General features: G+C 38.2%; 1 protein-coding gene across 4 annotated transcripts in view; it reads right to left on the reverse strand.

Annotated features, from left to right (window-relative positions):
• The window catches only part of LOC108436233 (serine/threonine-protein phosphatase 2B catalytic subunit alpha isoform), a 91,562-nt gene that overhangs the window by 18,608 nt on the left and 58,934 nt on the right, over nt 1-14,020 (reverse strand). For all 4 annotated transcript variants that reach the window (XM_017712597.2, XM_037545616.1, XM_037545609.1 and 1 more), the window contains exons 3-8: nt 10,449-10,573; nt 8,988-9,099; nt 8,442-8,587; nt 7,140-7,279; nt 2,905-2,982; nt 1,827-1,921 (exon numbers count right to left, since the gene is read on the reverse strand). In XM_017712597.2, coding sequence (XP_017568086.1) covers nt 1,827-1,921; nt 2,905-2,982; nt 7,140-7,279; nt 8,442-8,587; nt 8,988-9,099; nt 10,449-10,573 — 696 coding nt within the window. The remainder of the gene's footprint in view (nt 1-1,826; nt 1,922-2,904; nt 2,983-7,139; nt 7,280-8,441; nt 8,588-8,987; nt 9,100-10,448; nt 10,574-14,020) is intronic.

Below are 14,020 nucleotides of genomic sequence, written 5' to 3' on the forward strand. Positions count from 1 at the left end.
AAATTGTTGTGCTAACGCACACAACAGCAAGAAACGAGCGCAGTAGTATAGTAAAGAGAAATGTTGGGCAGCATGTTAGCAAAACTGATACAATGATTAAAACACACTGCTAATACTGCAGCTATGCTGCAATTACAATAACGTTAATGTATTCCTATCCATCCACTAAAGCTGGGGGTAGTAACTGCTTTCTTCTCCAGCTGTAATGCTAGGCAAAGCTATTTTAAGCTCATTACCTTCGCCTTAGCAAAGCTTGGATCAGATATTAAAGCTGGAGAAAGATTAGTGAGCAACAAAGCAAAAACAACTAAAGAAGCTAAGAATAACTGAGTGTGTCAAAACAAAAGCGAGCTCTTCTTTGAGAGGTGGCCATCTCTGAAAGGCAAATTTTGAGCTCATATCTACTGTGTAGTTTATTCACTGCTAGCTTACCTTGAAGTTTTTTTCTTCTCTGGTTCGATAGACAGTCTTTATATCATGTCATAGAATGTTCTCAAAAATGTAGATGTTAAAGGTTAGCAATGCCTTCTGTCATGACTTACGAGTGGCTTAGAGTTTTAAAACATTTTGAACATGACCCACATAATAAGAACACAATCATAAATAGCCCACATACACACATATAGTACTGTGCAAAGATCAGAAGACATTTCATTTATAGTCAAAATGATCAGGAGATATATCTAATCTTCTCAGGAATTAGTCCCCCATGCACAAGCAAGAGGAAAGCCAAAAGGAAAGGTGAGTTTCCAAAACGGAGTTAAAAGAAATCTAGAGAAAATGGGACTCCTAACAACCGTACAAGATCTGGCAGACCACCAACAGTCACATTCAGATATATAGTACTTAAAGCTTTTATCTTTGAGAGATGATAGGTGAAAAATCAAGCTCCACTCTTGCTTCAGATCTGAAAAACATACACAGGTGCTTCTGTCCATCCTACTGTGAAAAGACAATTCAGCGCTATGAGTCTGAAAGAATGTCGAGCTGTCAAGAAACCATTATTGAGAAATGAAAAAAAAAAGGCAAAAAAGGAAGGAAAGCTTGCAAATCAATCAAAAATACTGCTTGTGTTCTGAGAACGATTTGCTGACCACCCCGGAGATCAGCATCACTGAACATTTGGATCGTGAGAAGCCAAAAACGCAGCCAAATTCTACGACTGAACTTTGGTTGTGTGGAAAAACATCTCTGCAGATTTCTTTGAAAAAAATGAAAGATGGAGGTCAGTCAAAAAAAAGAATGGAAGCTGTAACAAAGGTGACGTTTAGTTTTGGAAGATTCTGTGCAATTTTTGGTTAAATATGTTTTATGCTTTTCCCATGATGCTGAAAAATGAACTACTACTGTTGCTTTGCTGGAAATGAAATAAATGAAAAAGTGGTCTCTGACTTTCGCATAGTACTGTATGTGGTTTAAGACCTAAACAGTATCAACCACTAAAACATCAGTATGCTCATAATGTTGAGCAGTTTGTTTGACAACAGACACTGAACACAATCACATAAATGGATCTGTGTGTGTGTGTGTGTGTGTGTGTGTGTGTGTGTGTGTGTGTGTGTGTGTGTGTGTGTGTGCGCGCGCACACAAGCAATGGCTGATCCATCTTCACTTTTTCATTACAGAGAGGAAGAGAGAAAGTGCAGCATGGGTAAAATCACCAAACATCCACTCACCCACTCACTCTTTCTCTCTCTGAAAATGCTGACTAACTGAGCATGGGTCTGTCTCTCTATTGCAGCTCAGCAGGACCACCGCATGCCAACCATGGACTACTGCCAGTTCACACATACACACGCACACACACAGAGCCAACAGGCTGTTACCTTTATTATTGTAGACATCTAAGTAGTTGGGGGCTGAGAAGATAGTGATGAGAGAGGGGAAGCCTGTGGTCTGGCTCTTTCTGTACATGCGATACCTGAGGAAGACAAAAGCTTCACTGTCACTCGTTACCCTCCTTACTGAATCCACAATCATCTTCATCACAGTCACACTGGGCCATTTATTCTGTCCTTGTCTCAGTTCTGCACAATACTCTATTCTATATTCCTAACAGGTCCTGCTGCCTTTGCTCTGTGGGGTTTTCACTTAGTGCTCCACACCTCACTGCTATAATCTGTCAGACTATGAGGCTATGGGGGGAGTCCAAACTACTCAAACAATGACTCAGCAATAATCAATGAAACTCTTGCTGTGCACAGGGCTCAAATGAACTGACTAAGCAAAAGCAGGGTAATTCCATTTAAAGCTGGAGTGTGTGTAAGCAGAAGCTTTAAACACAAACTACTCTTCATATAAAAATCTAATAGGATTATACACTTGCTATAGGTGCTTCTATTGAGGGGGTTAACAAGCACATCAGCAACTGAACAACATATACAGTATATGTACTAGCATACCAGTATTGGCTTTAGAAATACTCTTAGGTAACAAAAACCTAACTACAATGTAGGTCATTTGCTGAGGTGCCTCAAATAGTTTTAAAATGACATGTAATACACAATTCTAAACAAATACTAGGTTTTCTGTATGGTTACCGTCTAAAACACTCCTTTAGTGCAATTTCAAGAGAGGAAAACAAAAGAACAAAACTCTCCATTTAAAATCATCTCTTGTCAGACTTCCTTTCAGCACAGAGAACCAGCACTCAGAAAGCATGGGATCATTAAACATATTTACGTAAACTTCATAATACAATTACTTGGAAAATATGATCACATTTAATTTCATCATTACTGCCCAACATTGTATAATACTCTTAACTACAACTAGGACAGAAACACTTCAGCAACAACATGAAGAAACAGTTATTTGCATTCACTGTAATTCATGATACATTTCTGACATTCTGCAGATAGGCTCTCTTTGTAAGGTCATAAATGTGTGAGATGAAGCACTTACCCAGCGTCCTGTGCTTCGTGGGCCCGGATGATGGATAATAAGTTATTGTGTTGTAGGAAGTCACACACGGCGGGATAACTACAGAAGAAGAAAAAAGCATGATATTTTTATCTGTTGAACTGATTAAGTCTTTTTGAAGAAGATTAACAGAGAAGCTCAATATCACTAACAAAACAATATTTTTATTTGACACCAGTACAGATATCTGAACTACTAATCCCTACACAACACTTTTCTCAGCACTTTCTTTTAATTTACAAACCAATAAATGGGTGTGGCCTAAATTAAAAATTAAGAGGGTATATTTACTGACCACAGCAGACTGAATATAGACAATCAAGAAAAACTGACATCTGTGACATGTAGATGAGCGTAATGCGGACAAGCAAACAGATTTTTAGAAGAAACACACTTATTGACTCACTAATGCTCATAAAATGGACTACTTCAGTACTGAATTTTGACACCCAGCTCTAATCATTAGCATCCAGTTTTGTAAGAAGTAAGGTAAAATCTGGTTTCACTGTATGAACCCGACTAGCCTGGGCCTAAAAACAAAGAAAACGTCTTGTTTAAATGTGCTGCTGTCCCTGTTCGCAACAGAAAAATCTTTTTAAGCGTGAAGAAGAGGAGCTTTCTGCTTTCACTACATAAAACATGCACAAGGTTTACCTTATTGTTGCTCATTCAGAGCACAGCTCAAATCTGTATGTTTATTATTTATTATTGATTGGTTTGATCAGACTATTAATAACACATGACTAATGTATGACTTCCTATCAAGCCTAGCATCTTCCTAGCATTTTCTAGTTTAAAATTGCAGATTTGTTTAAAATTCTACCTTTTTTGCTGTTAGATCAAGCTCCTTATATATTAAATAAATACAACAGCATCAGAAATTGCATTAATGAAAAGGAGTTGGTCACAAGGCAGAAAAAAAGTGTTAAACGGTTAAAAAGATTCAGGTACACTACACATTAAAAGTCCATCACAGTAACCTTCAAGGAAGGAAATTTCAGTATGTGACTGTATGTGCGTGTGTGTTTTTGAGAGTGAGGGGGAAACCTCAACAGCAAAGGAGAGTAGAGGCCAAAGCAAACATTGTCAGCCATCCTGAAAGGCTAGAAGTGAGTTTCTGGACTTTTCCATGCCACAACCCTTCAATAACTATAAGGGAGAACGCTGGAACTTTCCCATGTTTACAACTGGCTTCGGTGACGAGTCTACTCCACGACTGCCTCCAACCACTGAATAAGCTGTCAAAACTAAAACAACAACTTATACAAGCACCAACAGAGGTATGTGCCTGCACAAATACACTCAGAACAGCGATCACTGAAGGGATGACTTACTCCCATGGCTTTGAAAGGCACAAATGCTGGAAGCCAAGCTAATAGTTCTACATTCTCTGAAGAAGAATGTTTAGAAAGATCAAAATCTATCACAGAATATTGGCTATATGATTGGAAATACAACTATCAAATTGCAAAATTCTAAGTTGAATATATTTTAGTCAATTTTTTTTTTTCTGGATAGAAAATCACTCAGCTCTGTGCTAAAGATGGTTAATCAGATCTTTGTTGGTCAGCACCCATGATAAGCATAGTGTCTCCTCATATTCAACTAACCACATTTTAAGCAGTAATGGAAACAGTTAAGTTCCAGGGCAGCACAGAACTATGTCCGCTAATATGGGTTCATTTAGTCTAATTTGGAATTTCATTAGCTGAGTGAAAAAAACAACCCAAAAAGAAATGCGAAATAACCCGAGGCTTAGATCATCTTTCAGCAGATGCTCAATTGAAGGTCCATATGGTCTGTAGCTGAACAGAGTTAGCTAGAATGCAGGATAAGAACAGTTCAAATAGACGGGAAAGGTGAAAAGCACTTCTCTTGAGATGCCATATCTCACCTCTTTGGTCAGTTTGCAAAAAAAAGGATTTCTTTGTGCAACCTGTCATGCAGTCTGCTAAATGTCAAAGGCATTTCTGTTATTAAACATCTACATAAATGCTTCTCTCCCTACAGGCTAAGTACTAACAAACCCCTCAAACTTCATCATTCACAGGGCTGGTGGTCAGTTCTGAAACACGTTGGGTGCAAATTTGAATCGTGTGCTATTACATGGCTGGCTACGTGTGTAAAAGAGTTACAAGGGCTCTTAGTGGGATGAGACAGGATGTTTTTTTTTACTGACAGTTTGGGGAAGAGGCAGGGCTGGTCTGCTCTTTGGTGTCTACTGCTAGGGGCAGGCTCGTAAAGCCAGCTAGGCAGTATGCTTCCAATTACACCCTACTGACTGAGAGACCGACAGCGATAGAGGCAGTTCTTGATGCAAAAAGAAGCCACTGCGACGCTCTACTGATATTAAATGCAGTATTTTCCTGGCATCTCGCACCTCTGTTTTAGAGCCTTCAGCTATATAGATGGAAATTGATGGAGGATTCCTCTGCTTTCTTACGGATTTATAGCATCTTTAAATTGTAATTTCACTTCAGCGTGAGCTCCATGTTAGAGAGTCTTTTAACCCAGGGTTCCACACCAGTTTGAGGAATGAGAACCAGAAACGAACGATATTTTGCTGAGAAGAAAAAATAAACTGTAATCATATTGAACTGTACAGGAACAGAAAGATGAACAAAATTTCTGTTACAGGTAAAAAGTACTATTATCAAGAATTTGAACTAGTGTACTAATGTCTTGCATTCAAACTCGCAAATGTCTTTGTATCAGCAGCTTGTCTTGCATGTTTTCATTCAATGTAAACTGTGCGGCATCTTGAGAGAAACCTGGTAGGTATACCTATTTTACAGCCTTTCTGACTGCCATCATGACAAGTCATGAATTAGCCAAATTAAAGTGAGTATACTATAAACTTTATCTCAACACAAACCTTGTCATGATAAGCATAAGTTAAACACACTACCAGCTCTGTTGTTTGTTATAATAACACAGATAGCCTAATGAGTCAGACTATCAATGCATTCATAATGAACTGGTAATCATTTATTGGCTATTTGACAACTAGATTTGGCTACTGATTCACAAACGGTAAAATGCTACAGCCTATCTATGTGAGAACATGTTCTTATCTAAACAAACACAGTTGCTGAGAGTAATAGGTTATATGTTATTTATTTATAATATGTGAACATAAATCTTATGCAAAAGAAGCTGAACTAACACGTTTTTTAATTGTGTGCAAACCAGTTTAGTAACGTTATGTTGAAGTACAAAAACGGAAGTATTAAAATACTGGTTTAGAGTGAACTTTGTTTATAGATTAAAGTCCAGCTTTTAACACGTATGTTAGTTTGTTCATATTGGTGGATTTCACATTTCCTTCAGTGTAACTGGAGGAGGAGTTTTCTCATTTCATAATCCCTGTCTGATTCTATTCTTCAGCAGACAGGCAGATGACATTTCCTTCACAAGCCAAAGCCACGCATCATATATTATGTCACAGTTGCCAGTAAATCATGTCTTACACCACTGGAGGGAAAAATGGACTCACTCCATATATTCATTCTGCACTGTTTCAAGTATATGCTACAAATAAATCATCTTATACAGAGATGTGGAGACATTAATGTATTTGTGCAAAGAAAAGTCAATGTCAACAAACTCAAACAATATTTTCAAACATGAAAACATGTTTTCAGAGCTCTAAAGATATCTGAAGATAGTTCGGGGGTTAGAGCTGAGGAGGTTCAGATAAAAGTACTACCTCTACAATTCTGCGGAAAGCAGAGCTGTCACAATTGATTGATTACACTCGATTAATCAATTAAAATCAACTCAAAACTATCTTCTTGAAAAATCATCACTTAATACATTTATGATGATTTATTTTATTTTATACTCAATTTTAGCATCAAATTTGCGATCTCCTGATGATAGGACCAATGGTGGGACCAATGCTTGGATGGTTGCGCCACTCGGGAACCTGTTTTTAAAATTTTTTAAACGAAGTCTTTTTATCTGGTTTATCTTTATCCAGTAAATAATCTTTGAAAAGGTTTGTTACTGTTCAGGTAATTTCATCTTTTCTGCAAAAATTGTTAATGCTCAGCTACTTTTGTAGTCAACAGTTCCAGCTGTATAATAGAGTATAGGAATTTATCCTGTAAAGTCCTGTAAAGGAAAAATGAGGAAGGGGAATGTGAAAGAGAGCACTGATGCTGTTGTTGAGTTTATGCCTCTGTAAGTGCTGTGTTCTGTGTATTTTTAAGCACCTGTAGAAGTAGGAGCAACCTCGCACTGTGTTGTGTGTGAAGTGTTCTTGGGTCTTCTCATTGCCAAAGTCTTCCAGCGGGTCTGACCACAGTAGGTCACACATTGGTCCGTACGCAGGAGGCTCCTTGAATCTGTCTAACTGGAGATGGTAAACACATGCTAAACATATAGTTGCTTTAGATTTGAGGGTAGACAACAATAAAATCATTTATGTTCACCCACTTTGTAGCCCAAATGCTGCAATGAAACTATTTCAAAGTCTTCATAAACCCAGTTATCCGAAATGAGTGGTGGATTGGGCAACACAGACACAGTAAACAACAGTATAGACCACTTTGCCACATCTGTGATCACTTGAATCACTAGCTGAAAATGACAAACGCTCTCCGACCCGTTTCTGCGAATTTCATTTCATAACTGCTATCTGCCCAGGCAGGATATTGACCTAGAACTTAAGACTAGTTTCAAAGGAACGTAGATACCATATGCATCATAAAATAACCTCGCTTCAATCGAGGTTAATCAATCAAAATCACTCTGTAGACAATGAATATATACTTAAGAGCCTGGTAAAGAACTCTGAATCATCAGTCCTTGTGATCACAGCTTCATAACTGTGACATTTTGTCCAAAATGCCTCATCTAATTCTACCTCTAAATGAGTTTGCACTTTCTTCTTGGCGGAAATGGAGAACTCCAGACCATTTTGCCTCCTCAGGTCTGGCCAAAACCATTTATAAGTGAGGCATATGACAATAGTCTTTTACAAATGGTCCATTCAATTAGAGGGGAGGAGAGTATGACTGTAGCATCCGGGAGCTTTTATTGAAGGTGAGGAAATTGCTGAGGCCCATTCTTAAGTGTTTTAAATCTGGTTATTTGCTCTGTATTTGCACTGAATCTTCTCCACAGACTGGAGAAGAGGGAAAAGCCATCTAGGCTTAATGACAGACTGCTGGTTCAAAGGAAATTGTTGAAGGAAATTGAAAAGTCTCTGTTTCAGATAGTCTCAAAAAGCATAAATGGAATGGAATAACTATTGAAGCTTTCTGCATATTCATGAAACGTACCCGGCACAGCAAAAGTACATTAGCATATATGAATATTCACTTCTCATTTTGGGGGGAAAAATATGTGTTGGGTGTTAGACTACATTATGTATCTATTATCACACTGACATTTAGGACTTTTGAACCAGGTGTTATTCATTAACATATTTGCTGTAATCAACATTAAGTGGTCTGACTATTAAGCTAAATCCCAGGAATGAGCCTAAAAGCTGTTGGGTGGGGCATACATACTTTTCTGATGTCATCGAGGTTTGTAATTTCAGGGGACAGTCCTCCGTGAACGCACAGAAACTGCTGGTTCATGAGTGCGGCCAAAGGGAGGCAGTCAAAGGCGTCCATACATGCATCATACACCCGCTCAGAGTACTTAATTCTACCTGTCAGGGATGGAAAAGAAGGCCAAGTTGAAACAGCAGGGAGGAAAGACACCAGTCAGCCAAAGCAAACATCAAAACGCACTGGTCCTATGTGCTAGCCAGAATCATGGAGTCTTAAAAGGCCAACCAAACACATCCATCAGACGGAGAAAGAAACAGTTTGAGTCTGACAAGTGATTTTTTTTTTTGTGGCGTTCACCTCAGTCCAAAAGCAATTGGTCTGACAAGTATAAACATGCTGAACAAGAAGCACTAAGTTTTCAATGAAGACCTGAAGGAAAGAAGCGCTGGTCTGTGACCAGAATGGGCCCTGTTTGTTTATATTTCTAAATGCCAGTTTACCTTGGGAAGTATACCTGTTGAAGTAGAATATAGACACTGCATTGGCAGTTGTACTTACATTCCTGCTTAAAGGTGAAATACTCTGTTAAATGTCTACATTCGTGGTTCCCGCGCAGCAAAAACAGTGTTTTGGGGTAAAGGATTTTTAAGGCCCATAAGTACAGCACACACTGAAACAGAACAAAAACACAGAAATGTGATTTTATTGCTGACAAAGCTTCAAACACATTTTGTTCAGGTACCAACAAATCCCTCGAGAGAAAAGACTTTTACACTTTCTATAGCTCTAAAGAAACAAGCTCCAAATAATAAACAATAAAGCAAATATAAAATCAAGCCATGTTGTTCATTTAGCTGGTAAATGGCAATCTGTTGATAGAAATCAATGGCTACAATGACTGCAGATGCATATATTTATGCATTTTTCTTTTCTAACCCTAAACAATGCAGAAATAAACAAGATTTTATATTCTATCATTCTTGAGTGCCTTAGTGTAGTTTCATAGCATAGAGATGCACTGATATGGAATTTCTGGGCTATGATGACTGATAAATAGCACCTTATTGTATCAGACACAGGTCACTTTACAGAACCATTTTTTTTTACAGTACTTCACATTTATTTTACATTATTAAGCAGACATCCTACCCTAAGCCTTTGACAACAGTAAGTGATTTAAAACAAGAATTCTTAAAAATAAAGAGAAAAATAACTGACAACAACTCAAATGTTCAAGATCATCATTACCTAGCCATGGATAATATAATATAAAAAATCATATCATATCCAGTTAGCTAAAGGCTGTAAAGCACAAGAACTCCTATCTACAGCTACACTCGAAAGACTATGCTGAAAGACTGAGGATAAGTTAGTGGACAAACAGAAAACCAATTAAAAATAAAACATTTACACAAAGGGGAATAGCCTGCTCCAAGCTTATTTGTTTGTACCCTGTAACTTATCTATAGAACATTAACTTGGCTTTGCATTAAGTAAAACTGGTCAATTTACTACAAAAAAACAGCAAAAAATTATGAACGCAGTGAACTTTCTTCCATATCATCACATGTGGGTCAACAGAAATCCAGGTACACATCTGTCACCGTGAATTATGCTACTATAATTACTGCTGAATAGCCTTGAATACTGTATGTTTCGGCCTTGCTGGAGCATTTGTTGTAAAAAAAAAAAAAATAAGAAAAGAAAAAAAAGCAAAAAGGGTGTATAAACATGCAACACTATTTGTTGCAAACAAAAACTAAGACATGTGGGTTCAGTAAAGTAAATATCTGACTAAAATACTGATGAGAGTCTTTAGTTTTCTGTAAGAAAAACATCAGTAAGTTACATTACAGGCCATCACGGCCATGGTGGGGAAACTCAGAGCGGCCAGTAGAGGCTGCTGTGGCATCTATAGGCAGGAACATTTTTAACATTTACATATTTTGTTACATTTGCCAATATATTGTGCATCCCTAATTGTTTTGCATCTTCAGAAAAAACACGAAACAAACTTACTTCAATACTGAAATATCCTCTGTCCACATAATCGCCTAGGAAAAGGTAGCGTGTGCTGGCTGGTGACCCTCCGACCTCAAACAGCTTCATCAGGTCAAAGAATTGCCCATGGATGTCTCCACAAACTAGAAAAAAAGATGTGCATGAGCTTGTGCAGGAAAGAAACATGTCAGAGAAAGTGCAGAATTTCAAAGACATTTATTAAATTAGTTTTTTCAGTGATATGATCTCATTACAATCATGTTCAACATGACCATCCCCTTCACTCCCAGCAAACTAATCAGTTGAATTAGAAAAACAAAGTGCAGGTAAACAAGTGACACCTGTAAGTCCCTATTAATACATCTTTCAGTGATACATTGTTCACTGTTCACAATAGAGCACATTTCCATACAAGGCTGATGTCAGGGCTTTGAAGTGACACAGTTATAGAAAGCTTTCCCTCCATCTTGTTGCCAACCAACGGTGCTTAAGGCTTTTCAAATAAAGTGTGTCACCTGGCCTCTTGTTTAATGAATAATAAATGCATCACTGCCGAGGTTTGAAATGCACCTTTGTACAATAAACAATGCGTACTAGCCCTGAGCTAAGCCTCACTTTCGTGGAGCACAGAGGAGAGTGATACAGTTATTGAGATGACCTTGTATAGTAATAGTGTAAAGGGTGTGCAGTTGTTTTGTCATGTAATAAACTGAGTGAACGTGCTGCCTGAAGGGATCCAGGTTTCTGCTCCAGAGCGGTTTTCTAACATCTCTGCTCAAACCACACCATGACACAACCCGTACGGACAAAGAAATGTCAATGGTGTTTTTTGCCTCTACTCAGTCTGATATTATTGTATAATGATATAGAAACTAGATATAAATTCAACAATTGCAAACTGGATATAAAACCGGTAATTTCAATCATTTTTTTTGTTCCGCCTGCCACAAATTCTGTTATAAGTCTGAAAGTCTCAAACTACCCTAAATTTATGTATCTTCTGCTCAAAAGAAGGAAGAAAGCAGAACACATATTAAACAGAATTTTACACAGAAGCCTCAACACCTAAATATTGCATTCGTTAGTATTTATTCTGCCTTTATTACAGCTTCCATTCTTTTAGGGAGCTTCTGTCCGGTTTCTCAAAGAAAACTGCAGGGATGTTTCCTCTCCTCCAAAGGTCAGTCTTACTATTTGGTTGTATTTTGTGCTTCTCATGATCCAGGTAACCCGAAACACAATCTGTAATGTTGAGGTCTGGACTCTGAGTTGGCCAGTCCATCGTTCTGAGAACAGTTTCAGAACGACAGCACTGAGCTGTCTTTTCACATTGGAATAATGGACAGAAACACCTGATACCTGAAGGAGAGCTTGATTTTCTCCTATCACACAAATATGAAAACTTCAAGTACAGTTTCTCTGATAGAGACAGCTTAACATAACTGTTTAATAATTGTTTAACTCCAGTTTTAAAAACATTAACTCAAGTTTTTGACCTTCCTCTTATTCAAATGGATTATCTTATATCCCATCAGAAACATTTAATGATGTACGAGTTATTAACTTGTACGTAACTGCCATTTCGTATTTGTACTGTATGTTTTGAGACAAAAATTTTGGACAAAATGTCTGGTTTATTAAAACAGTATATAAAGTCTATATTTCATCCATCATAAGCTTCACTAGAATGTCTGGACCTACACGGCTACACTCTGCAACAGGATGAAATCTGAACAGTTGTAAACTGTTGTAAACAGCTGTACACAGCTTTATATGTTCAGAGTTAAAATGCTTACACATTCTGAAAGCTTTTAACCAGCTGATATGCAAGAAGTAAACTTCAAAAATGGTTCATGCAGTGTGAGTTTTTAGAGGTTTTAGCTCAGAACACTGAGAGCCTCGGGAAGTTGTGATTTTAAGGTGCCAGACAGCTATAATAAATTTGTGAACCAAATATAATATATTATTTCTTGTCATAATTGTAAAGCATCTTGGCATAGCTAGATAAAAATAGTCAAACTCTACAGTTATGACAGTACTGGAATGTTCAGCTGCAAATGCTTCAACGGCTCGTATTTGTGACAGCAAGCTGTAGGCATGACTTTTGAACTGCCACGTATTTGTGATGGTATGGCTGAGAAGGTTAACATCCCTTCTGTGAACTACCCAAAGGTACAGTCAAGTCTATTTAAAAAAGAAAAATTACATACTATTTCTCTTTAAATGTCTCTAATGGAAAAAGCGGTTATGGGAGAGAACGTGTAATACAATGACATTTAACACAGGCAGTCAAGTCATACGTAATCACCTTTCTCTACACCTTTCAAAAGGTTAAAATTGCTAGGCAAAGCGACCTTTTGTGTGTACATGTCTCAAAGCAAACTCTTCATCCCTATACAAAAACACATTAATGACCTTACTGAATCCAGTAACAAAGAAAATCCTCAGTGAGACCCAAAAAGGATTTGCAAAGTCTGTTGCTGAGCTCTAATGATTTGTCAGACAGAAATAAAGAAGACCATAATTAGGCTGAAAAACCAGAACAAATACATCAGAGAAATATCCAAAACATTAGCCATGCCAAATTCCTCTTAGATCTTAGATTCCTCTTAGAAGCCAGAAGAAAGGCACTGGTGAGCTCAGCAAATGTCATTCTTTACGATGACTATCCCTTCAGACTACTGAAACCGGAGTGAGCACTACACTCTCAGAAAAAAATGTACAACACTGTCACTGGGGCAGTACCCTTCTTGTCACTGTGGCGGTACCTTCAGGGGTACACCCCAGTACCTTTAGTCAGGGAACATAATTGATCCAAATCCACTGAAATGATATTTTCTAAGTTATACTGGCTCCAAATACCCCGTCTCGCCTCCAGGCTTTTAAGTTAAGTGATACTTTTTTAATCCCACAACCGGGGAAATTCCACCTCCCATCCGTGAAGTGAGACACCACATACACACTAGTGAATACACACACACTAGGGGGCAGTGAGCACACTTGCCCAGAGCAGTGGGCAGCCCTATCCACGGCACCCGGGGAGCAGTTGGGGGTTAGGTGTCTTGCTCAAGGACACCTCAGTCATGGACTATCGGTGCTGGGGATCGAACCGGCAACCTTCCGGGCACAGGGCCATTTCCCTAACCTCTGGCCCACGACTGCCCCTACAAGTCAGGAATCATGTCCCTTCATGGTGCCTTCATTTTATTGTTCTGTTTTAATGCATTAGTTTACAAAAAGATACAAATATCTACTTTTCCACTAGGAAAAGCTTATGTGAGGTACAACGTTGGACCTTAAAACCACTGTTGCACCTTTAAGGGTCCACTTACACTGTTTGTCAATCATGTACCTGCATGGTGCCTTTATTTTTAACAGTGTACGGCAGTATGTTAGCATTATGGTGATAGAAACGTGTAGTCACCTATCGTAAGTATGCTGTGGGTTCTGTCAGCACTTCTGCAACACAAACAACTGCACATGCATAAAAAGACTGATTTAGTGCTATTACAAAGAGCCTGTAAGGAACAGTGTACAATATCTGCATAGCGAAAAGCAGCTGGATCAGCTCATCATGTCCTTCTTATTTT

The sequence above is a fragment of the Pygocentrus nattereri genome, chromosome 2 (assembly GCF_015220715.1).
Source record: "Pygocentrus nattereri isolate fPygNat1 chromosome 2, fPygNat1.pri, whole genome shotgun sequence".
Classification (NCBI taxonomy): Eukaryota; Metazoa; Chordata; class Actinopteri; order Characiformes; family Serrasalmidae; genus Pygocentrus; species Pygocentrus nattereri.